This window comes from Drosophila rhopaloa, unplaced genomic scaffold (genome assembly GCF_018152115.1).
Source record: "Drosophila rhopaloa isolate 14029-0021.01 unplaced genomic scaffold, ASM1815211v1 contig_203, whole genome shotgun sequence".
In the NCBI taxonomy this organism is placed as follows: domain Eukaryota; kingdom Metazoa; phylum Arthropoda; class Insecta; order Diptera; family Drosophilidae; genus Drosophila; species Drosophila rhopaloa.
Genome location: NW_025335088.1, coordinates 122,385 through 149,848, shown reverse-complemented (window position 1 = coordinate 149,848; position 27,464 = coordinate 122,385). Strand labels below are relative to the sequence as shown.

At 38.1% G+C, this 27,464-nt stretch overlaps 1 protein-coding gene across 6 annotated transcripts in view; it reads left to right on the top strand.

The window, feature by feature from the left end:
- LOC108053732 (calcium-dependent secretion activator) overlaps positions 1 to 27,464 on the top strand; it is a 210,273-nt gene that overhangs the window by 125,946 nt on the left and 56,863 nt on the right. For all 6 annotated transcript variants that reach the window (XR_006417674.1, XM_044460648.1, XM_044460652.1 and 3 more), the window contains one exon: positions 4,112 to 4,248. Coding sequence is in view for 5 of the 6 variants with exons in the window: in XM_044460648.1 (XP_044316583.1) it covers positions 4,112 to 4,248 (137 nt within the window). In the remaining variant the exon portion in view is untranslated. The remainder of the gene's footprint in view (positions 1 to 4,111; positions 4,249 to 27,464) is intronic.

The window sequence follows — 27,464 nt, the reverse complement described above, 5'->3', positions numbered from 1 at the left end:
GGCGTGGGCGCCCACTAAGATCCGATATGTCCCCCCAGTGGCCCCAAACAGCTCCAACATCCATTATTCTGAGCAAAAAAAAGTTGATGTATTTAAGCTTAACTTCTAAACTGGTTGGAATTTCGATATTTGGTTTTTCCGAATTTTAGGTTTTGAAAAGGCCTAATTAGAAATCTAAAAGAAATTTTGATATCCCCCATAATTTGGGGGCTACATTTAAAATTAACTTTTCGATTTCAAAAATCTAAACCGCTGCTCCGATCAAGATGATTTTTCGCTCAATAGTTATTCTATGGCCCAAATGCTTAAGTTTAATATTTCAAGTTTTTAACATTTTTTTAAGTATTTTTAACGAATTTATTTAGATTTTCTAAGTCATTGCGTTGTATTTTGCGGGAGCCTGTCGAGAGAACGAAACCCAGAAGCCAAGAGAGCGACGGCCGAGAGAGCAACAGCCAAGAAAACTGATGAGGGGGAGGGGTAGTGCTGCATGGAAAGGGGAGGGGAAAGAGGCAATTTAAGTTAAATTTGTTTAGGATTTTAAAAACTTAAACTGCTGCTCCGATCAATATAATTTTCGATCAATAGTCAGTCCTGTGGATCAAATGCTTAGGTTTTATTTTTCATTTTGTAGCAGAAGTAAGAGCCTTGTTTAATTTCCACCATGGAAGAAAATAGAAAATTACTACAAATTCTGTAAGCAAAGCCAAAATGTTTCCAAGTTAAATATTAATCTTAAGATTCGAACTTTTGACCAAATACGTATGTACATATGTATATTTGGATATGTTTTGATTTGCTTATATGTACAATACATGTACATACATACAATGTGTGTATGTTTCTATTCGAAAGTAGATAATGTGCTTAAATACAAATAAAATGATTTATTATACCCGTTTATCGATCAAATGTGGAATCTGAAAATAATACGTTACTTTGCTGTTTTTGTATTGGATGCCAATCTTTTACTGTGTGTACAAAGGTTTTCGTTTCATTCAAAACAAGAAATTTGAAAACAACAAATTCCAATTTACAAACAAGTATACATATTTGTGCGCAAATTAAAATTGCATTGATAACATTGTAACTGATAAAAAGTATACAAGCTCACGACTTTTACTTGGATTACTTTCATCCCTAAAGATTATAAAATGAAAGACCGATTTTTAAGGGGATACGGCCACAGCCCAAACCGTAAGAGCAAGAGCAGCCAAATTTTTTCACAGTATTCCATTGGGGGCGTGGGCGCCCACTAAGATCCGATATGTCCCCCCAGTGGCCCCAAACAGCTCCAACATCCATTATTCTGAGCAAAAAAAGTTGATGTATTTAAGCTTAACTTCTAAACTGGTTGGAATTTCGATATTTGGTTTTTTCCGAATTTTAGGTTTTGAAAAGGCCTAATTAGAAATCTAAAAGAAATTTTGATATCCCCCATAATTTGGGGGCTACATTTAAAATTAACTTTTCGATTTAAAAAATCTAAACCGCTGCTCCGATCAAGATGATTTTTCGCTCAATAGTTATTCTATGGCCCAAATGCTTAAGTTTAATTTTTCAAGTTTTTAACATTTTTTTAAGTATTTTTAACGAATTTATTTAGATTTTCTAAGTCATTGCGTTGTATTTTGCGGGAGCCTGTCGAGAGAACGAAACCCAGAAGCCAAGAGAGCGACGGCCGAGAGAGCAACAGCCAAGAAAACTGATGAGGGGGAGGGGTAGTGCTGCAGGGAAAGGGGGAGGGGAAAGAGGCAATTTAAGTTAAATTTGTTTAGGATTTTAAAAACTTAAACTGCTGCTCCGATCAATATGATTTTCGATCAATAGTCAGTCCTGTGGATCAAATGCTTAGGTTTTATTTTTCATTTTGTAGCAGAAGTAAGAGCCTTATTTAATTTCCACCATGGAAGAAAATAGAAAATTACTACAAATTCTGTAAGCAAAGCCAAAATGTTTCCAAGTTAAATATAAATCTTAAGATTCGAACTTTTGACCAAATACGTATGTACATATGTATATTTGGATATGTTTTGATTTGCTTATATGTACAATACATGTACATACATACAATGTGTGTATGTTTCTATTCGAAAGTAGATAATGTGCTTAAATACAAATAAAATGATTTATTATACCCGTTTATCGATCAAATGTGGAATCTGAAAATAATACGTTACTTTGCTGTTTTTGTATTGGATGCCAATCTTTTACTGTGTGTACAAAGGTTTTCGTTTCATTCAAAACAAGAAATTTGAAAACAACAAATTCCAATTTACAAACAAGTATACATATTTGTGCGCAAATTAAAATTGCATTGATAACATTGTAACTGATAAAAAGTATACAAGCTCACGACTTTTACTTGGATCACTTTCATTTATTATATAGCTCTGCCAGTATCCTTCTGATTCTCTCTCTTGAAGGATCTTCTACAATGGTTGTTTACACCAAGGTTTTCAAAAAACATTTTTTTTGGTTGCACCTGGAGGGACAGGTAAAACCTTCTTGACAAACTTATTGTTGATGGTTTAGAAGTCTCCTATAAATCGGTCGACTCTGTTCATGATGCTGATAATGCAGTTCATTACCCTATTGAATTTTTAAATTCTTTGAATTCTCCAGGAATTCCTCAGCATAATCTGTCTCTTAGGATTGGAGCACCCGTAATGTTATTGCGAAATTTAAGTCCCCCAAAGTTATGCAATGGGACACGATTGCAGATAAAAGGTCTTCATAAGAATGTAATCGAAGCAACAGTATTTACGGGGTGCGCGAAGGGGGAAACAGTGTTTATACCCAGGATCCCATTAATACCATCCAGTCTGCCGTTTAAGTTTAAAAGGCTACAATTCCCTCTAAAAGTTTTCTTTGCAATAACTATAAATAAATCGCAGGGGCAGACTTTGAAGCTGGCTGGACTAGATCTTAGAGAAGATTGCTTCTCTCATGGACAATTTTATGTCACATGCTCTAGAGTTAGCTCTGCCAGTAGCCTTATTATTCTCGCTCCTGAAGGATCTTCTAAAAATGTTGTTTACACAGAGGTTTTAAAGTAATCATATTAATTAACATTATTAAACCTAGAAAGTTTCAGTGGAATAGGTCTAATTAGAGTTACCACATTAAAAAAAAAGCACCAATTTCTCTACCTCAGGGGTGGTGTGGAAATGGGAAAGTCTTGACAACCGTACTCAAAACTAATTTTAAGCGAACGAAGTCGCGCCGGGTACAGCTAGTATCATATAACTTCCATAGGAAAATCGAAAAATGAAAAAAAAAGATGAAATAAAATTTGTATTTTGTTGTTTTTCTGTTTATCAAAATATTCCTTTGAGATATAGTAATTACTTACTATATCCGAATTACGCTTTTAGTTTTTTTTTGCCATAGAAACGATGGCAAAATGCAGGGTAAAATACATAGCTTCATTGTTTTTATACCCTTGCAGAGGGTATTATAATTTTGGTCAAAAGTGTGCAACGCAGTGAAGGAGACATCTCCGACCCTATAAAGCATATATATTCTTGATCAGGATCACCTCCTGAGTTGATATATGCATGTCCGTCTGTCCGTCTGTCTGTCTGTCTGTCCGTCTGTCTGTCTGTCTGTCCGTCTGTCTGTTTCTACGCGAACTAGTCTCTCAGTTTTAAAGATATCGAATTGAAACTAGGCCGACTATATCCTATAGCCGCCATATAACTGATTGATCGGAAATGCCATAACTTTGGTGTTTGTTAAGTTAGAGGGTTGGGATTTTCTATGGGTTTTATCAATCAATCCGACCTACCAAATTTCATAAGGATCGGCCGACTATATCTTATAGCTGCCATATAACTGAACGATTGGAAATGTCATAACTTTGGTGTTTTTAAAGTTAGGAAGTTGGGACTTTTTATGAGTATTAAGAATGCATCATATGAATAATTTTGGAGAATATAATTTACAGAGTATTCTGCAAGGGTATATCAACTTCGGCTCCGCCCGAAGTTAGCTTTCCTTTCTTGTTTATATAGAAATCGAAATAGTTGTTTTGTAATAACTACAAGGGTATATAAACATTGCTTCCCTTCCTGTTATCTTTTCTATATATTATTGTTTTTCATTTCAGACGCAGACAAAGCACGGAAACATGGAATGGAAGATTTTATAAGCACCGATCCGTGTACTTTTGACCATGCTACTCTTTTCAAAACTTTACAAAACCTCACACTAGAATATAGACTTAACGATCCATATGCGTCTCTGGTGAGTTGATCAAACTAAAATTTATATCACAGATTTGGAAGGCCAAGACTATTTAGTTTTTGTTTCTAATGCGATGGAGCTACGGAAAGGTTAATAGATTGAAAAATATTTACTTATTTATTTATTTAACAAGAGGTGAATTTTTAATTTAAGGATGAAAAGAACGGAATGACTTTGCTTAAGCTTGAAATGTAGGAGCTCACCTCAAAGGAACATAAGTGGCAACATTCAATGCAATTTTCGCAAATTACTCAGAATGGGTAAAAACGGGAGTAGTTTGCAAACCAGTAGTGCCTAGGCCATAAAAAATATGTCTTAAACGGAAATCATGTGGATTTTCAATGGGATCTCTAAGAATGCAGTACTCAACAATACTTCGCTTCTCTGTTTATACATTAGCGCAATGCTCAATTGTACTTCGTGACTGTTGACGCATCATGGATCCATCACTACACGCCAGAAGTGACAGAATAGTTTTATGTTTTTTGTGACTGGCAAGGCTTTACACATACAAAAAAAAACTATTCTATATTAATAAACTAATTTAATGCTGAATTGATAAAAACAAAATCGACAATATATAAATAATATAACAAAAAAAATATAAAATAATCCTGGTACAGTCTTCATTTGAACACAAAATTTGCAAGAGTTAACTAACAAGTTCTAGTCTGTGATACTTACCATTGTAATTTTTAATGTTAGTTCGATTTCAGTTCCGAATTAATAACCTTATCTTTCTGCAGTCAAATTATGAATATATTTATTGTTATGTATTGGTCTAAATGGAATCTCAGCCCAGAAATATTTTATGTGTACAATTACATTTGTGTTAGTGCTAAAATGCTAACAAGTAGTTTTTGGTTTCTAAGTTTGAGCTAGTGTTGAGTCGCACATCCTGCCTACTGCTGACGGTGCAGTCTTGCCAAATTCAAACGGCTAGCTGCCGGTCATCATCCAGATATGGGGTAGTACGGAGAGGTTTAGGCGGTGGTACCGATATGGTAACTCAAGCGCTCATTGCTTTCTTTTTTGGAAAGGCGATATATTTTTTTGTAAACAGCGATCCCGAAAAAATATAAACTTATTGTTTGCCGTTAGTGCAAATGTTTTTTCATCCGCAATCGCAAAAAAAAGCGTAAGAACTCGCAGTCTATTTTAAATTTTATTTTAAACAAGAGAGAACGCTATAGTCGGGTGCCCCGACTATCAGATACCCGTTACTCAGGTAAAGGGAGTGCGAGGGAGATGGAGATAGAAACTTTGATCACGCATAACTTTTTAACGAATGGTCCGATTTGAAAAATGTTAATGTCATTTCGATAGGTATTGATAAACACAATAAAACTGCATTTTTACTTTTCCGAAATATTTAAATTTTTAAAATCGTATATAAGCGATTGTGGGCGTTAAAGGGGGCGTGGCACAAACTTGCGCTGCGTAGGAACTCCTAGAATCTGCATGAAAAATGCCAATCTTCTAGCTTTTATAGTTTCCGAGATCTCAGCGTTCATACGGACAGACAGACAGACAGAAAGACAGACAGACAGACGGACAGACGGACATGGCTAGATCGACTCGGCTAGTGATCCTGATCAAGAATATATATACTTTATAGGGTCGGAAACGCTTCCTTTTAGCTGTTACATACTTTTGCACGAATACAATATACCCTTTTACTCTACGAGTAACGGGTATAAAAAGATATACTTATGTTAATTGTGACTCTCTACATTATTATACCCTTGCAGAGGGTATTATAATTTTGGACAAAAGTGTGCAACGCAGTGAAGGAGACATCTCCGACCCTATAAAGTATATATATTCTTGATCAGGATCGCCTCCTGAGTTGATATAGCCATGTCCGTCTGTCCGTCTGTCTGTTTCTACGCAAACTAGTCTCTCAGTTTTAAAGCTATCGAATTGAAACTTTGCACACACCCTTCTTTCCTTTGCACGCAGTATATAAGTCGGAACGGCCGGGATCGGCCGACTATATCCTATAGCTGCCATATAACTGATTGATAGGAAATGCCATAACTTTCGTGTTTGTAAAGTTAGGAAGTTGGGATTTTCTATGGGTTTTATATTTGGCCAATCAATCCGACCTAACAAATTTCATAAGGATCGGCGGACTATATCCTATAGCTGCCATATAACTGATTGATCGGAAATCAACTATATCCTTTGGTGTTTGTAAAGTTAGAAAGTTGGGATTTTCTATGGGTTTTGGCCAATCAATCCGACCTACCAAATTTCATAAGGATCGGCCGACTATATCCCATAGCTGCCATATAACTGTTAAAGTTAGGAAGTTCGGATTTTTTATGAGTATTAAGAATGCATCATATGAATAATTTTTGAGAATATAATTTACAGAGTATTCTGCAAGGGTATATCAACTTCGGCTCCGCCCGAAGTTAGCTTTCCTTTCTTAGTATATACGAATTTTTATAAAGGTAGTAAAAAATCCAGTTTTCTAAAGATCTCGCAGTTTTCAGTGCGAAAGCTAAAATAAAATAATCTTGTTTACCAACTTATTTTCATTTTATACCTCTGTAGGGTATTATACTTTTAGTCAAAATTTTGCTACGCAGTGAAGGAGACATTAAATTCTTGATCAGCATCACCAGGAGAATCGATCTAGCCATGTCCGTCTGTCCGTCCGCCCGTCAGTCCGTCCTTCCGTTTCTACGCCAACTAGTCCGTAGTCCTAGTCAGTATCAAAAAACTAGAACTGTTGTTATACCCTCTCAGAAAATATTAGAACTTCAGTCAAAAGTTTGCAACGCAGTGAAGTAGACATTTCCGACCCTATATAGCATATAGATTCTTGATCGGCATCACCAGGAGAGTCGATCTAGCCATGCCCGTCTTTCCGTTTCTACGCAAACTAGTCCCTCAGTTTTAAAGCTATTTGCTTGACGCTTTCTCAAAAGTTGTGTTTCTATAGCAGGTAGTAGCCGGAACGAGCCGGATCGGGCGAATATATCATATTGCTCCCATAGGAACAATAAGAAAAAACAATTTAAAAAATTATAACTTTTGTTTTTAATTTTCTTTGTTGTTCTTTGGCATTTAGTAATATTTAAATATTATGGAATTACGTTTTTAATTAAATTAAAATCGGACAACAATATCATATAGCTGCCATAGAAACGATTGCAAAATGCAGCGCAAAATCGTCAAGGGTATATAAATTTCGGCTTGTTTTTAATTTTATTTTGTTCTTTGGGATTTAGTAATATTTAAATACTATGACAAATCACCAACTCACTACTCAATTCACAACCTATTTACACTTATCGACCTTTCTCTCGCCACCGCCAACATTGCCCCAGAAATAACATGGAAAGTGATCGACGACCTCAATGGCAGCGACCACTTCCCAATACTTATTTCTTTGTTTCGGAATACATCCCCATCCTTTACCGCTAAACCTTCCTTTAACCTCAAAAAAGCAGACTGCTAACTTTATTGGTCAACCTACCAACAATGTAAACAAAGAAGCTGCCATAATAAAAAAAATAATTGTTCAAAGTACCCACCCCTCTATACCCCAAAATTCTATCTTTACCCTGTGATGGTCAGCTTTGTTTGTGTACGGCTTAAGTCATATACATATGTAGTTTTGAGAGTCACTTTGTTTGTCTTATCTTATCTCTAAAACAAAAGCTCAAAAGATAAAGCCACGCTTGTGTAAAAGAACTTTGGTTAGCTGATTTATCTTAGTCAGCAATACTATCTGTTTTTTTTTGGAAGTAAGCTTATCCTACGCCCACGCGGTTTATGGAAAACTTTTAAGCATGTGCATTTAGTTGGTCAGAGTCTCTCAAATAAATCAGATCGTTCTTGGAGTAAATAAAATCGTACACTTAAAACACGTGATAATTTTTGCACATGCCAAATAAATATAAAAAGGCAATTTTATTCAAAGTGCGTTATAAAAATATTAAGTGCATAATAGAAAACCGATCAAGAGACGTAGGAAGAACCTAACTTGGCAAACATATATATGTGCAGGTAAAATTTGTCACGAAAAATATCAATACATGTGACTGAAATAAAACATAAAGTTTCAGGATTTGTGGTTGGATTTAAATCCACCAATTAATGAAACTGTTAAGCTGGCCAAGCGACGTTCAACCTGATCAACTAAAAACTCACAGCAGCGCAGCGTAAAGGAAATAACTTGGATGAGAATTAAAACTATATATACTGGACAAAAAAAAAAACAACGAAAAGAGCATGCTACCACAGATATTTTTTAATTAATAATTTTTATATTTATATAACCTAACCCTAACCATTAAAGTTACAGCCACTCAGCTACAGGCCTGCATGCACACGTGGATTTAAAAAGGTAACAAGTAAAAACAAAAAATAAAAAAATAAATAAAATTTAATAAGATTATTATGCATATATATATATAAAAAATTTAAAAAAACAAACAAATTAATGGTAGTCAAGTAAAAAAATGAAAAGTCAATTTCTATAGTTTTATAGTTTTGTTCAATAGAAAATTATATATAATCAAATTAATTATTTAAACACTATTTAACCTTTCAATAAATTAAGAATACATATATTAGGATAAACCTTCTCTCAAGAAATTAAAATGAAGTATTTGTTAATAATTAGAAAAGAGATAAGATATTGAAATGAACGTTATTATTTTTATATACATATTTATTGCTATTAAGAACAAGAATTATATTTGAATATTAACATGGAGAAACTGAAATAATTTAATATAATGGGGTACTAAAAGAAAAACAAACACACATCAAATCACTTAAGGGTTAACACACCAAATTCAAAGCATTGCAAAGTGTTAACAAGGTTGGGCGGGTAATATAGAGCACTTACACCAAGCTCTTAAAAAAAAAAATAAAACAATACGCATAAGCATAACTAAAATTGTAACATCTGGCTAGGTTAGCACATTCTCTTGTAATTTCGTTAGCTAGTTTTGATAAAAGATACCCCCCAATCCGACGAAGTCCTAGCCGAAAACGTCCCAGTGCTAACCGCTCTTAAATCAAAAATCTAGTTAAAAGGCAACTCCTGTTGCCACGAGAATCATTACAAAAGTGGCGCCCAAAGTGTAGGCAAAGAACAAACAAAGGCATTAAAACTAATAAAGAAAATTTTGGAATTTAACACCAACATCCGTTAAGCCTTATTCGTTCAAAGCTATGTCTAAGCAATTAAAATAATTGTTGGAGAAACCTCTGGAATACAGCTGATGTAGTGGTACAATACTGTACATAGCCGTCCGAAGTATGCGAAAACAATTGTTTTATGAGCTAAAATAAGAATTTTGTGATAGGAATGTAACATTGCCTGTGGATTTCTTTAAGGTTATTATGCTAGTCATTAACTTTACTGCCCAGAACAATTTTCCTTTTGCATTGACGTACCGTCCTTATTAAAGACAAAATATTTAAATAATTGTGGGAAAAGTTAAATTTTTGCGTATATAAAAAAAAAAAATGATGTGTTTTGTTTTTTTATTAGTACCCCTGAAAGAAAGAAACTTTTGAGAATTCGTCACTGTGAGTGAAATAAATTAGAGCAAAATGTCAGTGAGACACAGTTTAGATCGGCCAAGTATGCCAAACAATGAAAGTAGTTGTGAAATATGTTCTCAGCCAATGACGCAATTAGGTATGAGATTAATTACTAGATGTATGCATACTTTTCACAGATTGTGTATATTGAATTGGCTTGATAGTTCTCGTATATGCCCGGTTTGTAACCATAACGTAACAAGAAATAGTCTTATGGAAGTCGTTCCAAGAGAAGGTTTAGAGCAAAACAGGGAAACCGATTCCAACGGAAGATTGTTATTATCGAGCGGACAAAAGAAGAAAAAGAAAAGAGTACCCGAGTCAGAGGTAACAGCCGCTAATAACGACCAAGTTACACCTAGAGACGAAAATATAGAAAATTCTTATAATTCTGAGGATAATAGGCATTCGAATTCAGTAGAGCAAAGAATAGTAAAGCAGATAGAACGTCGAGTTAATTCGAGCTAATAATTAAGAAATTATATTAGAGTCCGTAACAAAATCTTAAACCAGAGTAAAGAAATTGGAATTGATGTTAGGAACAGACCTAAGCGAAACTCTTTACGATTGCGTAATTTTTAAAAAAAAAATTAAAGATAAATCGCAAAGATTGACGGTTAGTTTAGATGCAATGCTTAGCAAAGACAAAGATGTTAGACCATTTGTAGAAGTGAGAATTTTTGGTAAAATTTATGGCGGATTATTAGATTCCGGTGCATCTGTCTCGTGTTTAAGTGGACAAGCAGTCAAGGAAATTAATGAAATAAATGTTGTTTTACCAGTAATCGATTTGGATTCACCTTATTTTTGGTCTAACGACTACGTTTTGCAGAAAAATGTCTTACTAGAGAATCAAAATCGTTTACCAGATCTCAAAGTTGTGGATCAGTATATATATCGTAGAAATCAGTTTTATAGAGACGACGTATGCGAGTCAAACTGCTGGAAGCTATGGGTACCATCCGAGTTGACTAAATCAGTTATAGAGAACGCTCACTCACCACCTCATAATGCTCATGGAGGTATAGGAAAAACCTTAGAGAGACTTCGCAGAAATTTCTATTGACCAAGCATGGCGATAGAAGTGAAAAACTTTATTGCGCGGTGTAATGTTTGTAAACAATCAAAAGCCCCAAATATCACACTGAAACCACCTATGGGAAACCCAGCAATAAGTGAAAGGCCATTTCAACGCCTTTATATGGATTTTATTGGACCTTATCCTAGGTCAAAGAGAGGAAATATAGGAGTGTTTATTGTGTTAGATCACCTAACTAAGTTTCATTTCCTTAAACCTTTGCGAAAATTTACAGCAGATCTCGTTGTAGACTTTTTGAGTACCAATATTTTTCATGTATTTGGTGTCCCAGAATGCATTGTGACAGATAATGGAAGTCAATTTAAATCCTCACTGTTTAAGTCATTTCTTGGAAGGCATGGGATAAAACATTTTCTAACAGCTTTTTATAGTCCCCAATCAAACGCATCTGAACGCCTCAATAGATCCATAATATCAGGCATTCGATCATATCTTGGTGGAGATCAACGGTTATGGGATGAGAAAATCAGCAACATTTCAGTATTTTCAGTATTATCATTCAGTAATCGGATGCTCACCATACTTTGCACTTTTTGGAAACAATATGGTTTCGCATGCGAAAGATTATGACCTGTTAAGAAAATTAGAAAGTCTTAAAATAGGTGAAAGAATTTTAGATTCAGACAAGCTACAAGTTATACGGGAAACCATAATGGCAAATATCAGCAAGGCATATATATCTAATAAAAGGGTATATGATCTTCGTACCAGGTTTGTGACATATGAACTAGGAGAACAAGTTTATAGGCGAAATTTTGCTCTGAGTAATAAATTAAAAAAATTCAATGCAAAGCTTGCTCCAAAGTTTTTAAAAGCAAAAATTGTTCGCAAACACGGTAACCATTGTTACGAATTAGAAGAAAATGGTAAAGTAATTGGAAAATTTCACGCAAAAGATCTTCAAAAGTGTATGACTTAATGAATCTGACCGATTTTTCAGCTTCTTTTATCACTGTAAAAGCTAATAAAATAATCTGTGTTGTGATGGTCAGCTTTGTTTGTGTACGGCTTAAGTCATATACATATGTAGTTTTGAGAGTCACTTTGTTTGTCTTATCTTATCTCTAAAACAAAAGCTCAAAAGATAAAGCCACGCTTGTGTAAAAGAACTTTGGTTAGCTGATTTATCTTAGTCAGCAATACTATCTGTTTTTTTTTGGAAGTAAGCTTATCCTACGCCCACGCGGTTTATGGAAAACTTTTAAGCATGTGCATTTAGTTGGTCAGAGTCTCTCAAATAAATCAGATCGTTCTTGGAGTAAATAAAATCGTACACTTAAAACACGTGATAATTTTTGCACATGCCAAATAAATATAAAAAGGCAATTTTATTCAAAGTGCGTTATAAAAATATTAAGTGCATAATAGAAAACCGATCAAGAGACGTAGGAAGAACCTAACTTGGCAAACATATATATGTGCAGGTAAAATTTGTCACGAAAAATATCAATACATGTGACATATCAAAACATAAAGTTTCAGGATTTGTGGTTGGATTTAAATCCACCAATTAATGAAACTGCACCTTCTGACGAAGCACCACAAAATAATTTAGCTGTTAAGCTGGCCAAGCGACGTTCAACCTGATCAACTAAAAACTCACAGCAGCGCAGCGTAAAGGAAATAACTTGGATGAGAATTAAAACTATATATACTGGACAAAAAAAAAACAACGAAAAGAGCATGCTACCACAGATATTTTTTAATTAATAATTTTTATATTTATATAACCTAACCTTAACCATTAAAGTTACAGCCACTCAGCTACAGGCCTGCATGCACACGTGGATTTAAAAAGGTAACAAGTAAAAACAAAAAATAAAAAAAATAAATAAAATTTAATAAGATTATTATGCATATATATATATAAAAAATTTAAAAAAACAAACAAATTAATGGTAGTCAAGTAAAAAAATGAAAAGTCAATTTCTATAGTTTTATAGTTTTGTTCAATGGAAAATTATATATAATCAAATTAATTATTTAAACACTATTTAACCTTTCAATAAATTAAGAATACATATATTAGGATAAACCTTCTCTCAAGAAATTAAAATGAAGTATTTGTTAATAATTAGAAAAGAGATAAGATATTGAAATGAACGGTTTTATTTTTATATACATATTTATTGCTATTAAGAACAAGAATTATATTTGAATATTAACATGGAGAAACTGAAATAATTTAATATAATGGGGTACTAAAAGAAAAACAAACACACATCAAATCACTTAAGGGTTAACACACCAAATTCAAAGCATTGCAAAGTGTTAACAAGGTTGGGCGGGTAATATAGAGCACTTACACCAAGCTCTTAAAAAAAAAAATAAAACAATACGCATAAACATAACTAAAATTGTAACATCTGGCTAGGTTAGCACATTCTCTTGTAATTTCGTTAGCTAGTTTTGATAAAAGATCCCCCCCAATCCGACGAGGTCCTAGCCGAAAACGTCCCAGTGCTAACCGCTCTTAAATCAAAAATCTAGTTAAAAGGCAACGCGTCATACTTTCCGCCCGAGTGGATAGTAAGGTTTCAAGGGGTGGGTGAAAGGGGGAACCACTCCCCCCACCACTCTTCATGAAATCAAGTACCTTCATGTACATGAAATCAATCTCACGCGCACGCGCGTTGTGAGCACTTGACACGAGCGCGGCTGTTTTCAAATTCCCGGCTTGTTTTAGAGAGTTAAAGCTTACTCTAATATTTTCGAGTGGGTAAATACCCACTCGGATATTACCGAGTGGGTACTACTACCCATACTACCCACGTCAACCGCCGGCCCTGGGTGGAACAACGACCTAGCTTTCCTTAATACATAAAAAACACAAAATGGAAGGAAGTTGCTTAAATCTAGCATTAGTTCAGAAAATATAGTCGATTTCAAAAAAGCCAACGCCAAATACAAAAGAGCAATTAGAGAAGCCAAAAAAACTGCCATCAACAACCTCACCTCCGAAATCCAACCCAACTCTGACCCATCTAGAGTTTGGGTTAAACGTTTATGCGGACTCTATCCCACTAAACATATTCACACTATTTATTACCCTTTCACCCAAACTCACACCACCCATCCATCAAAAATAGCAAACACCTTCGGTAACGATTGGTCAAAAGAAGCCAGGACCGGATCGCATCTCCTACTCCATGATAAAAACAAGAGAGAACGCTATAGTCGAGTGCCTCGACTATTAAACACCCGTTACTCAGCTAAACAACTTTAGATTTTGCATTAACATAATGTGAATTAGAGTGACCACAGGAAAAAAGGACAAAAAGTTCAAATTATCAATTTGAATTCGGCGATCTCTTAGAGCTGGCAGCTTTACAGTTCGAGCATCAGCACCAGCGCTGCTTTAGCGCAGGCAGCCTTTGTCCTGCACCAGCATACACACATACGCCATTGTTTGACTCAGACCTCCAATTTGGCTAAATTGATTTGGTTTGCATAGTTCTTGGAATATAGTTCGGTATTGACAAATGAAAACCATCGCAATTTCCTTTAATAGAAATCCTTATCGAGAATTAAAGTTGACTCTGTTGAGCACCTTGGCCAGCTGTTCCAAAGTCATCCGTTATATGGCGCCATGCAAGGCGGAAATGTAGGCGCTAGCCAGGCTTAAGCGTTTAATGGGTTTTTGGGCGTTAGAGTGGGCATGGCAAACTTTCATTAGGCCAATCGATAGGTATTGACGAAACAAATACATACCAATTAAAATTTTCATAATAGCATCAAAACTGTAACCACAGCTTGTGGCTTGTGATCGTCAGAGGGGCGTGGCACCATTTTGAAACAAACTTGCGCTGCGTAGGAACTCCTAAAATCTACATGCAAAATGCCAATCTTCTAGCTTTTATAGTTTCCGAGGTCTCAGCGTTCATACGGACAGACAGACAGACAGACGGACAGACAGACGGACAGACAGACGGACAGACAGACGGACAGACAGACGGACAGATAGACGGACAGACGGACATGGCTAGATCGACTCGGCTAGTGATCCTGAACAAGAATATATATACTTTATAGGGTCGGAAACGCTTCCTTCTACCTGTTACATACTTTTGCACGAATACAATATACCCTTTTACTCTACGAGTAACGGGTATAATTAAAAACAAGAAAGGAAAGCTAACTTCGGGCGGAGTCGAAGTATATATACCCTTGCAAAATATTCTGTAAATTATATTCTCCAAAACTATTCATATGATGCATTTTTAATACTCATAAAAATCCCAACTTCCTAACTTTAAAAACACCAAGGTTATGGCATTTCCAATCGTTCCGTTATATGGTAGCTGTAGGATATAGTCGGCCGATCCTTATGAAATTTGGTAGGTCGAATTGATTGGCCAAAAATAAAACCCATAGAAATTTCCTAACTTAACAAACACCAAAGTTATGGCATTTCCGATGAATCAGTTATATGGCGGCTATAGGATATAGTCGGCCTAGTTTCAATTCGATATCTTTAAAACTGAGAGACTAGTTCGCGTAGAAACAGACAGACGGACAGACAGACAGACAGACGGACAGACAGACAGACAGACGGACAGACGGACATGCATATATCAACTCAGGAGGTGATCCTGATCAAGAATATATATGCTTTATAGGGTCGGAAATGTCTCCTTCACTGCGTTGCAAACTTTTAAAATATAATATTAAGAATTTTTAATTATAAATGTAGATATTCATTCTCAAAAAAATAAAATATTATTTATAAAGTATGAAATTAAAGTATTAGATGTTTAGGAAAAATATAAAATATAAATAAAGTGTGGAATAGATGGTGAAGAGAAGGCAGGAAAAAAACTCGATGTGGTTTTCGGTAAAAGCGCGGACCGGCCGGGCGATGTATTTCACTAATGAGACAATGAAAGACTAACTTAAACCTAATTGAGCGCTGCGTTTCAAAGCGCAGTGGAGAGATTCCGGGAGCGGGAAGGCGGGAGAGCCTGGAATCGCAAGCGTCCAGTGCGGGAGAGCCTGGAGTCGCGAGCATCCAGTGCGGGCGAGTGGGCATTCGCTACGAGGGAAGCGCGGGCAGTTTAAAAGAGGGGAGAGCGGCGTAAACATTCCGCCCCCTTGCAATCGCTAGCGTTGCAAAAGAAAAACAAGCCCACTCCTGTCGTCTAGGCTTGACTGCAGGCGCCGGACAGGATCCACCCTCATGCCGTCTTCTGGGCCACTGGGAGTCCCTCGTCGACCAGATGGAAGCCCGGTCGGATGACCTTGGCGTAGACATCCGCACCCAGGACTACAGAGATGGTTGCCGGCAAGTAAAAGCGTTTGTCGGCCAACGGGAGGTCTCCGTATCTGCCGACCACGGTGTCCGAGAGCTCTCGGATGGGGGTGCGGATGCGGACGTTCGGCTCCACTTTCAAGACCACCTCTAGCTTGAAGCCGTTGTCGCACTTCGACCGAATTGTCGCCGTGCAGATGCTCTCGTCGCCGACGGTCGTAGTCGGCAAGCGGAATGCGGACGCCAATGATGCGTCGATGCAGCTCGTCGGCGTGCACGGGTCGATGAGGGCGGCCGTGTCAAAGGTCTTCAGCCCGGTCTCCAAAGTGACCATGGCCGTCGGCAGGACATTCACGCTGTGCCGTTGAAGGATGGACGCAAGTGACAGAGCCGGTGCCGAGGAGGCTGAGCGCGGCGGAGAGGCAAGCGCTCTGCGAGTTGGCGGATGCCGAGCGCCTCACCGGGGCTAGCGCTTGGCGGGTTGGCGGATTCTGCCGGCGCGAACGCTGTTGAGTAGCCGACGGCAGGGGACGCTCGTGCATATGGAGGAGCGTGTGGTGCTTCCCGTTGCACGTTTTGCATTTGTCGCCACTGCGACAACTCCCGTCGGAGTGCTCGTGGGCGAGACAATTTGAGCAGTACTGATTAATAAGCACTGCCCGAAGCCGCTTCTCTGCGCTCAGCTTTAGGAACCTCTGGCACTTTCGAAGCGGATGGATTCCACGGCAGACTCGGCATCGGTAGGAATGTATACCTCGAGTACGTCTGCTTTCCAATGCTTGAGCGCTGCGTGGACGAGGAACCATGATGTGATCTGGTAGGGAGTAATGGATAAAAAAAAAGATGATTTGAAACTGCTTAGATGTGGTGAGGATTGTTGGGGAATTATGTGGAGGATGTTGGTTGAGGAAGACGGTTGGAGTGTTCTCCAACCACCTTGGTCACGACACGGACATTGCCGGCTTGTAGAAAATCTCGGGAGAGCAGGGTGGCAGCGCCGACAAAGGTTTTCCCATTGTCGGACTGCACTTGACGGGTACAACCTCTTCTGGATACGAACCGAGCGAAAGCGGCGAGAAATTTCTCGGTCGTCAGATCGGATGTAGGTTGTAGATGGATGGCCTTTGTAGAGAAACACACGAAAAACAACACATACCCTTTTGTAATTAGGCAAGCTCTGCCTGTGTAATTTTTTATGTCGAAAGGGCCAGCGTAGTCCATCCCTGTGTACGTGAATGGCCGGGAAAAAGAGACTCGCTCTTTCGGAAAACTTCCCATCATCTGAACTTGCAATCGCTTCTTATGGATAACGCAGACCTTGCAGGAGTTAATAACGGCCTTTACCAAGTTCTTTATTTTCGGAACCCAATATCTTGACCGGGTGAGACGTACGACTAACTGGTTACCTCCGTGCAACGTTATGAGATGTGTAAAGTTTACCAGTAGTCGCGAGAGTGCACATTCGTACGGGAGGATTATAGGATGTCGTTCATCATATCGCAAATTTTCGGAGGCCGTTATTAAGCCCTTTCTCATCTAGAAAGGGGTTCAAGGAGAGGATGGAACTTGTCGCGGACACAGGACGCTTTTGACTCAAGCAGCGATATTCACTAGCAAAATATCTGCGCTGAGTGCTAATGACCATGAGCCGTTCAGCGGCGACAAGTTCTTGGGCTTCTAGATGGACTTCCGGAATCGGCGACTGTTTCCTACATCGCTGGACAAAACGGTGGACATACGCAAGGACCCGTAAAGCTCTATTTAACTTGGAAAAGCGATCAAGGATGTCTTCTGTCGGAATGGACGCAACATGGGCCTTGACAGGACGCCTTTCCACTTCGGTCACCTGTAAGTCGGTGCTCTGGGCAGGCCACTGATCTCGTGGCTTTTGCAACCAAGTGGGCCCATGCCACCAAAGGGAGTTGTCGACCAGTTCTTGTAATGGCACGCCCCGACTGGCCAAGTCAGCTGGATTGTGTTCGGATTGAACATGCGACCAATTGGCTGCCTCTGTGGACTGGGTGATCTTTGATACCCGATTGGCAACGAACGTTGTCCACTGGCATGCTGGTTTGGCTAGCCATGCAAGCACAATCGTGGAATCGGTCCAACAATGGAGTTTCGAGGACAGCATCGGCATATGGGGGAGGATGGATTCGGCCATCTCGGATAGCAATAGAGCTCCACACAGCTCTAGTCTGGGAAGCGACACAGTTTTTACTGGCGCCACGCGCGTCTTGGCCGTGAGAAGATGCACTAGCGTCGTGTGCCCCATCTCGACGCGCACATAGATCGCAGCACCGTACGCCTTTTGAGAGGCATTACAGAATCCGTGATGTTCCACTCGGAATTCTGGGCGGAAGGAAACCCATCTGGGAATTCGGACTTGATCTAGGACTGAGTAGCTTTTAAGGAAATCACGCCACTTTTGGCACAGTTCAATTGGAAGTTCATCATCCCACCCTAGATCACGCAGCCAGATCTCCTGCATGAAAATCTTGGCACAGACCACGAAAGGAGCGAGCCAGCCTGCTGGATCAAACAGCTTCGCAATTTGGGAGAGAACATGCCGTTTTGTGAGCGTAGCTTCGGTGGATAGGTCGTGGAGGGCGAAGAAAAACTAATCGGATGTTGCTCTCCAACGGACTCCGAGAGTTTTCGCCGTGCTTTCCGTATCTATTTCGAGAATATCGGCAGTTAAAAGATGATCAGTTCCGATATGAGCCAGAACTTCTTTGTGGTTGGAGGTCCATTTCCTCAATGGAAAACCAGCCGAATCGAGGGCACTCTGCAACTCACGAATGGTGAGGTGAGCCTCTTCTGCAGAGTCAGCTCCCGAAAGGACATCATCGACATACATGCAACCACGAATAACTTTACTCGCCCTTGGATGGGTTAATTGCACGTCGGTCGCCAGCTGTTGCAGAACCCGAATTGCCAGGAACGGCGCACAATTGACCCCAAACGTAACAGTTTTTAGCTCAAAATCTCGAATGTATCCTTCCCTATCGCGGAATAAGATACGTTGGAACGCTGTCTGCTTCGGATCTACCCAGATCTGCCGATACATTTTCTCGATGTCAGCACTATACACAAATCGGAAATATCGCCACTTAAGGATCTGGATGGTTAGATCGGACTATAGGACCGGGCCAGCATGAAGGGGGAGGTTTTTTGGGAGGTGGCGTATTGACCTTTTTAGGTGTGGGCGTCCTTACCGTGATTTTTGGTATTTTCGGTGATGGAACAGGGGAAGTTTGTTGGAACTTTCCCTGGACATACCAAACTAGGATGCTGTTAGGATGGAATGTGCGCGCTGATATTTCGGACAAAAATCAGAGAAACAATTACGGACCCACTTATGGACCGGTGGAAATAGGGTATCGACAATAGTCGATATGCGTGGCTGAATTATTGTTAAAATATTCCCCAGGCTTTTGGTGGAACGATGGAGCAAGAATGGAAAAAAATACCAAATAAATACCACAAAATAAAAATACTGAAAAAATACTGTATTTGATGAGGTATTTGTCGTTTAGTATTTTATAGGGGGTAGTTGGCCGAATTAGGATGGGATTGGATGTCCCCGGCAGTGTTTGGAGTTCATTGGTTTTGTTTTTCTTTATTTTAAAAATATTCGGAGACAAAAAAAACAAAAAAAAAAAATACCTTGCAGTGGTATGCGGGTGGTATTTTTTCGAATTTTTCTTTTTTATCCCCAAAAGAAAAAATTGAGTATCGATATATATGCAGATTTACCAAGCTCAATAAATAAGAAAAGAAACAAATTAATAAATCAATAAATTAATAAATTGATTCCACTAGTTCCGCGATGGCGACAGTATTTTATATTTCTCCCCTTTTTTTCTTTTTTGGAACTGGCAGTAATTCTCAGTATTTGTTTAATTTTATTGGAGTTGAACTTGGTGTTTATTAATTTTGTTGGAATTTATTTATGGGATGATTGAAAAACAACTGCCCGAACTTTTGCGGGCTGTGTATTGGTGACGCTGGAATGCGCGGGATTATCGAGCTTTTTGCGGTACTGCAATTCGCGTGTATGTGTAGATGTATGGATGGATAGTGCCCAAAATATGTAACTAAGAAAAACACACTGAGACACAAAAGTTATTTCACGTCGGCTTTAGGAATTTATTTAATATATATTTATTGGATGGCCGACGGAAATACTTGAGCTTTCGGAATTGGGGTGTAGTTATGTAGAAAAATATGTATAAATGTATGTATGTATATATATATGGAATATGTAATATATGTAATATGGATGTAATATATGTAATATGGATGTAATATATGTAATATATGTAATATGGATGTAATATATGTAATCAATATGGCGAAAAATTTTATTGTAAATTTTGCCGGCGGGTATGTGTTGTAAATTTCCGATTTATTGTGGACTGTATTTGGATTTTTAATAATGTAAGCAAATATTGTCACAGCGGATGTACAATAAAAAATTAATATCAAAAATATTTGTGGGCCGAAATTGGCGGAACACTTAATTTTTGTTTCACTTTTTTGTGGAAAATTAATTGGAACTCAATTTTGAAATTAATTTATTTTTCACTGTTCACTGAATTTTTTGAAATTAATTTATTTTTCACTGTACGCTTGACTTTTTATTTGCACACTTTAATTTGGATTTATATTTTTTATTTTCTTCGATTTGATGGAGGATGTATATTTAGTGGATGTACGGCCAAATGCGAATATGAAACTTGTACATCAATATGCACACGAAAAGGAATTAGAAAATAGGCAATATGGCCGCACGTTAAAAGAGAACGAAGAAATGAAAGACGGAATTGGAATTGTAATTTACTAACTGCCGTCGTCGGATTAAATCGGACTTGGATTTTAGACAAATCGTACAGAAAGTCAAACGAATTATGTTCTTCGAATGGCTGACTGTCGACCGGCAGTTAATAAAAAAAATTAATAAATTGGCACTTATCCGGCTCGAAGGACCAAAAAATGAAGAGATGGGGCGTCGGGGATGATCGTCGCTTGGGGGGCAGCTTCGTCGGGCGTTGCGGCTGTTGAACGTAGCCGGGTGGCAAGCTGTGGAATAGATGGTGAAGAGAAACACTCGACGATCGCGGTGCGCAAAGGCAGGAAAAAAACTCGATGTGGTTTTCGGTAAAAGCGCGGACCGGCCGGGCGATGTATTTCACTAATGAGACAATGAAAGACTAACTTAAACCTATTTGAGCGCTGCGTTTCAAAGCGCAGTGGAGAGATTCCGGGAGCGGGAAGGCGGGAGAGCCTGGAATCGCAAGCGTCCAGTGCGGGAGAGCGGGAGAGCCCGGAGTCGCGAGCATCCAGTGCGGGCGAGTGGGTATTCGCTACGAGGGAAGCGCGGGCAGTTTAAAAGAGGGGAGAGCGGCGTAAACATAAAGTAAATGTGCCTTCCATTGTATAACGTTATTTTATGTTATTACCTAGTTAAGTGCCCTGCACTGTGTGAATGTAAATTCGGTATACATTGAGGTAGGTCAGCAAAGCTCTGATCGGAAGGATGAGCAAAACAAAAGAAAACACAAGAAAAGCTTCGATCGGTGCGCTGGTAGATAAGGGCACATGGGCCAGAGAGAGACGAGCTATTTGGCTCTCATAGGCTACACTGGCAAAAATGTACGGGGAAAAATTTAAAAATTAGGAACAGGTGAGAGGCTAGAACAGTACCTATGCATATTCACCAAAATTGTTTTTGTTTGACACTTACTTTTATTATGGATTTATTTTTGGATAATCAATTCGACCTATAAAATTTCATAAGGATCGGCCGACTATATCCTATAGCCGCCATATAACTGATTCATCGGAAATGCCATAACTTTGGTGTTTGTTAAGTTAGGAAATTTATATGGGTTTTATTTTTGGCCAATCAATTCGACCTACCAAATTTCATAAGGATCGGCCGACTATATCCTACAGCTACCATATAACGGAACGATTGGAAATGCCATAACCTTGGTGTTTTTAAAGTTAGGAAGTTGGGATTTTTATGAGTATTAAAAATGCATCATATGAATAGTTTTGGAGAATATAATTTACAGAATATTTTGCAAGGGTATATATACTTCGACTCCGCCCGAAGTTAGCTTTCCTTTCTTGTTTTTAATTATACCCGTTACTCGTAGAGTAAAAGGGTATATTGTATTCGTGCAAAAGTATGTAACAGGTAGAAGGAAGCGTTTCCGACCCTATAAAGTATATATATTCTTGTTCAGGATCACTAGCCGAGTCGATCTAGCCATGTCCGTCTGTCCGTCTGTCTGTCTGTCCGTATGAACGCTGAGATCTCGGAAACTATAAAAGCTAGAAGATTGGCATTTTGCATGTAGATTTTAGGAGTTCCTACGCAGCGCAAGTTTGTTTCAAAATGGTGCCACGCCCCCTCTGACGCCCACACGCCACAAGCTGTGGCCATAGTTTTGATGATATTATGAAAATTTTTATTGTTTTGTATTCGTGCAAAAGTATGTAACAGGTAGAAGGAAGCGTTTCCGACCCTATAAAGTATATATATTCTTGTTCAGGATCACTAGCCGAGTCGATCTAGCCATGTCCGTCTGTCTGTCCGTCTGTCTGCCCGTCTGTCTGTCCGTCTGTCTGTCCGTCTGTCTGTCCGTCTGTCTGTCCGTCTGTCTGTCCGTATGAACGCTGAGATCTCGGAAACTATAAAAGCTAGAAGATTGGCATTTTGCATGTAGATTTTAGGAGTTCCTACGCAGCGCAAGTTTGTTTCAAAATGGTGCCACGCCCCCTCTGACGCCCACAAGCCACAAGCTGTGGCCATAGTTTTGATGATATTATGAAAATTTTAATTGATATGTATTTGTTTCGTCAATAAATATTGATTGGCCTAATACAAGTTTGCCACGCCCACTCTAACGCCCAAAAACCCATTAAACGCTTAAGCCTGGCTAGCGCCTACATTTCCGCCTTTCATGGCGCCATCTAACGGATGACTTTGGAACAGCTGGCCAAGGTGCTCAACAGAGTCAATGTTAATTCTCGATAAGGATTTCTATTAAAGGAAATTGCGATGGTTTTCATTTGTCAATACCGAACTATATCCCAAGAACTATGCAAATCAAATCTAGTTAGCCAAATTGGAGGTCTGAGTCAAACAATGGCGTATGTGTGTATGTATGTAAGCATATACATATGTATGTATTTGCATTGTACACAGTTGCAATTGCCCGACAAAGATAACTCCTTTCAAAGAAAGCTATTCGCTATACCCGTTACTCGTGTTGTGCAAACTTTTAGACTTTAATATACATAATATTATTTAATACTTAATCTTATATTAAGTTGCTTAGCTGAGTAACGGGTATCTAATAGTCGAGGCACTCGACTATAGCGTTCTCTCTTGTTTTTGTTTGTTGTTCTTTAGGATTTGGTAATATTTAAATATTTAGGAATCATGGTTTTAATTAAATACCAAGAAAGGAAAGCTAACTTCGGGCGAAGCCGAAGTTGATATACCCTTGCAGAATACTCTGTAAATTAAAAAAAATTATTATTAAAAAAATATTCTCCAACATTATTCATATGATGCATTCTTAATACTCATAAAAAGTCCCAACTTCCTAACTTTAAAAACACCAAAGTTATGGCATTTCCAATCGTTCAGTTATATGGCAGCTATAGGATATAGTCGGCCGATCCATATGAAATTTGGTAGGTCGGATTAATTGGCCAAAAATAAAACCCATAGGAACCCAACTTTTGAACTTTACAAACACCAAAGTTATGGCATTTCCGATCAATCAGTTATATGGCAGCTATAGAATATAGTCGGCCGATCCTTATGAAATTTGGTAGGTCGGATTGATTGGCCAAATATAAAACCCATAGTAAATCCCAGCTTCCTAACTTTACAAACACCAAAGTTATGGCATTTCCAATCAATCAGTTATATGGCATCTATAGGATATAGTCGGCCGATCCCGGCCGTTCCGACATATATACTGCGTGAGTTATAGTATGTAATTGTTAGTGGTGGTGGTAGTCATCGAATATTCAGATAAGATTTAAATAAACAGTTGATGTGTTCGCTTTGGTTGTTCCAAACGGAATAATTTTATTGTGGCTTGAGATTCAAATCAAACCTCCGCCAAAGAATTTTATGTGTTTTACAATTATGTATGTGTGTGTAAGTAAATGCTAACAAAGTATTTTCTAGAGCTCTGCTGAGTGGGTGTCGTTTAGCAACATCCTGCCTTGTGCTGATGTTGCATTTCTTATGTGGGACAACGAACGGCTAGCTGCCGGTCGCTGTTCAGTTCAAAGAGGGTAGCACGGGGAGGTTTAGGCGGTGGCGTAGTCGATGGTACCGGTATGGTAACTCCTCCCCCCCTAGAATGGAGCGATGGCCACATCTGTGGTATATCCAGAGCGACATTGTGCAGAGAAGCATTGGGGGTGAAGATTGTTTTTGTTTTTCTAATTCTCCATATTACCAGTACTGTTATCGTTAGAAGCACCAACATACCGTATATTACAGAAAAATGTGTTTCCTGTACTTTTCCTATGTACACTATTTTTTTGAGGTTTCTCATATCTTCGAGATGTAAAACTTCTAGGTTTAACTCCTGCTTGGTGTTATTTATAAGTATCTGTTTACTTATTGCAGTGTTAAGTACTATATGGTCCTCTTTATGTTCCATAACTTGGCCATCATACTTTATGTCATTTATTTCGATCGAACAGTTTGCATATTTGATTGCTACTGCCCCCGATACTGTAATATCTTCTCCACACGTGTTGTTTACAGGTAAGTTCAAGGCGTTGAAAATGAATATGTGTCCATCCTCAGGTGCCAAAACCATTTCTCTCCCCTCTAGGTTTACTGAATCGCATATTGGTGGTTTGTTCGTTAAAATCTTCCTCAAGCACTCCTTTCCTTTTATCTCAACACCCAACTCTTCACTCTCGCAAATAAAAGTTTCATGAACTTTTGAACATTGGTTGTTAAAAAAGCTTATTTTATACTTATTAATTGCTACATAATTTGATATTACTAATAAATGTGTCCCATTAATTGGAATTGGTATAACATGATATAATTGATAGACATTTGGCTCAAAAATTGGAGCTCTTACCCTAAATATTATGTCTGTTTCATTTATTTGTGCCTGTATATTTATTAGTTCATATACTTGTTCATTTGAAACAATTTTGAGCCCTTGACTCTCGACAAACTGTATAATTCTATCTAATTCTGTCTCTGCTAAAATGAATTTAGGCACAATGCGAAGTTTTGCTAATAATATGCTCTCCGCAATATTGTTCAAGTGCACTGCTAACAAATCAATACTGTAACTTATCCTATTCAAATGCTGGAGCATATGTATTTCATTGTGCTTTTGTGTTAGTTCCTTAAATACGTTATTCTTATAATTTTTTATAAACAAATTTATATCTTCTTGCTCCTTATTTATATGCTTAGTAATTTTCGTAAACCTACTCAAGGTTTCCTGATAAAAGGTTCTTTGCTCGACCGCTTCTTGTGTAAGAAACCTTGTTTCGTTTCTTAATTCTTTTAATCTATTTCCTATTTTCTCCTCATCGTACGCGTCCATATTTCCCGAAACTATTTTTATCATGCTTCCTAACCCATTAAAAATTCCTCTTTTGACCCTACTCCTTGGTCTAAGTATTTCTAGCTTCTCCTTTACCTGGTACAATTTTTCCTTGACCACCTGGACTGCCTCACCTGAGAATCTAACATTCTCTATGTCTAACAACGCGTTTTCAATCTGTGCAATATTACCTTCGTAGTCTTTAAAGTTTATTATATGGTCGAACGTCTTCGCTCCGACCATTACTCTTGCTTTTCCCAGTTCCATTTTTACGATCGCTTCTTCTCGTTTTAGTGTTTGCACGTCCATTGTCTGTCCATGGACCAATATGCACCTGTAACCGTGATTGATTAGTTTTCCTTTTGTTTAATTCTTTTTTTAATTTTTGATTTATGTATCTTTTGTTTCCTTTTTGTAACGAATGTAACCCCATTATCCTCATCTACTGTGTGTTCCGTAAACCTAGGTGTTAGCTTATTTCTTCTATTCTCCTTCCTATGAACTACATCCCCTTTTTCCAACTCCATGGGTTCTTCTCTTCCCTCATTGAGTTTTCGCGTCCTTTCCTGTTTTTCTTTTTCCAACTTGTCCTTAACCTCCTTATACATTTCCTCCTGATAAGCATTTAACTTCCTTAAGTACTCATGCTCCGTATCAAAATTGATTTCCCGTTCAAAAACGTGTGTTTTCCCCCGAGAACAATTCGAACGGCTTCAACCTCGTACTGGAGTGTATTGAGTTATTATACGTTAGGAAAACTTCATCTAAAATTTCCTCATGCTCATTTTCTAGTTTTAAGTCCTTCCTTGTTTTCATAATTATTCTATAAATTTCTGTCAGTGTTGAATGAAGCCTTTCAACCGGTGAATTGCTGGACGATTGTTGAAACGACGTCACATTCAATTCAATTCCGTACTGCCTACAGAAATCCTTAAATAATGCCGAGGCATACTCTGCGCCTTGGTCACATATGATCTTTTTAGGAACACCGTACTGACTTATGAACTTCTTCATTGATTTAACAATATTTAAACTATCTCTTGCCGGTATGGTGTACCCCACGGCAAACCTTGAAAACTTGTCTATTATTGTTATTACGTAGTTTTTATTGATGGTGTATAAATCCGTATGAACGATGTCAAGTGGCTTGCACGGGGTTTCTGTATTTTGAAATACCACCTTTTGCGGTTGCCGATCATATTTCAATGTCTGGCAAGTTTCACACGCATTAATGACCTGTGTTACTCGGTTTTTCATAAATGGAAAATAAATGTCACGTCTCATCTTCCAAAACGTTTCATCTATTCCCCTATGATTACCTGAGGTATGATACCTTTCTATTTCTTTTCTTTGTTCACTAATATCTGTTATTTCCCGCATGAAGGTAAGACATCGTACTGCTTTATACAGTTTGCTCTTGCAAAAATAATTCTGAAACGCTTCTTCTACCTTTTTAAAAACTTCATCTGATGTGTATATCGCACACATCCTGTACGGTTTAAGCACTTCCCTAAGAATTTTTGCAATTTCCTCTTTTGTGAACTCCTTTTCTGTTAAAGTTATTATTGTACCCTCTGTTTCTATTATAACCAAAGTTCTGCCTGTTATATCCCCCTGCAGTACTGAAATTATTGTTCCTGGGTACCTCTTTAGACCGGTAATAAATGTCTCTCTC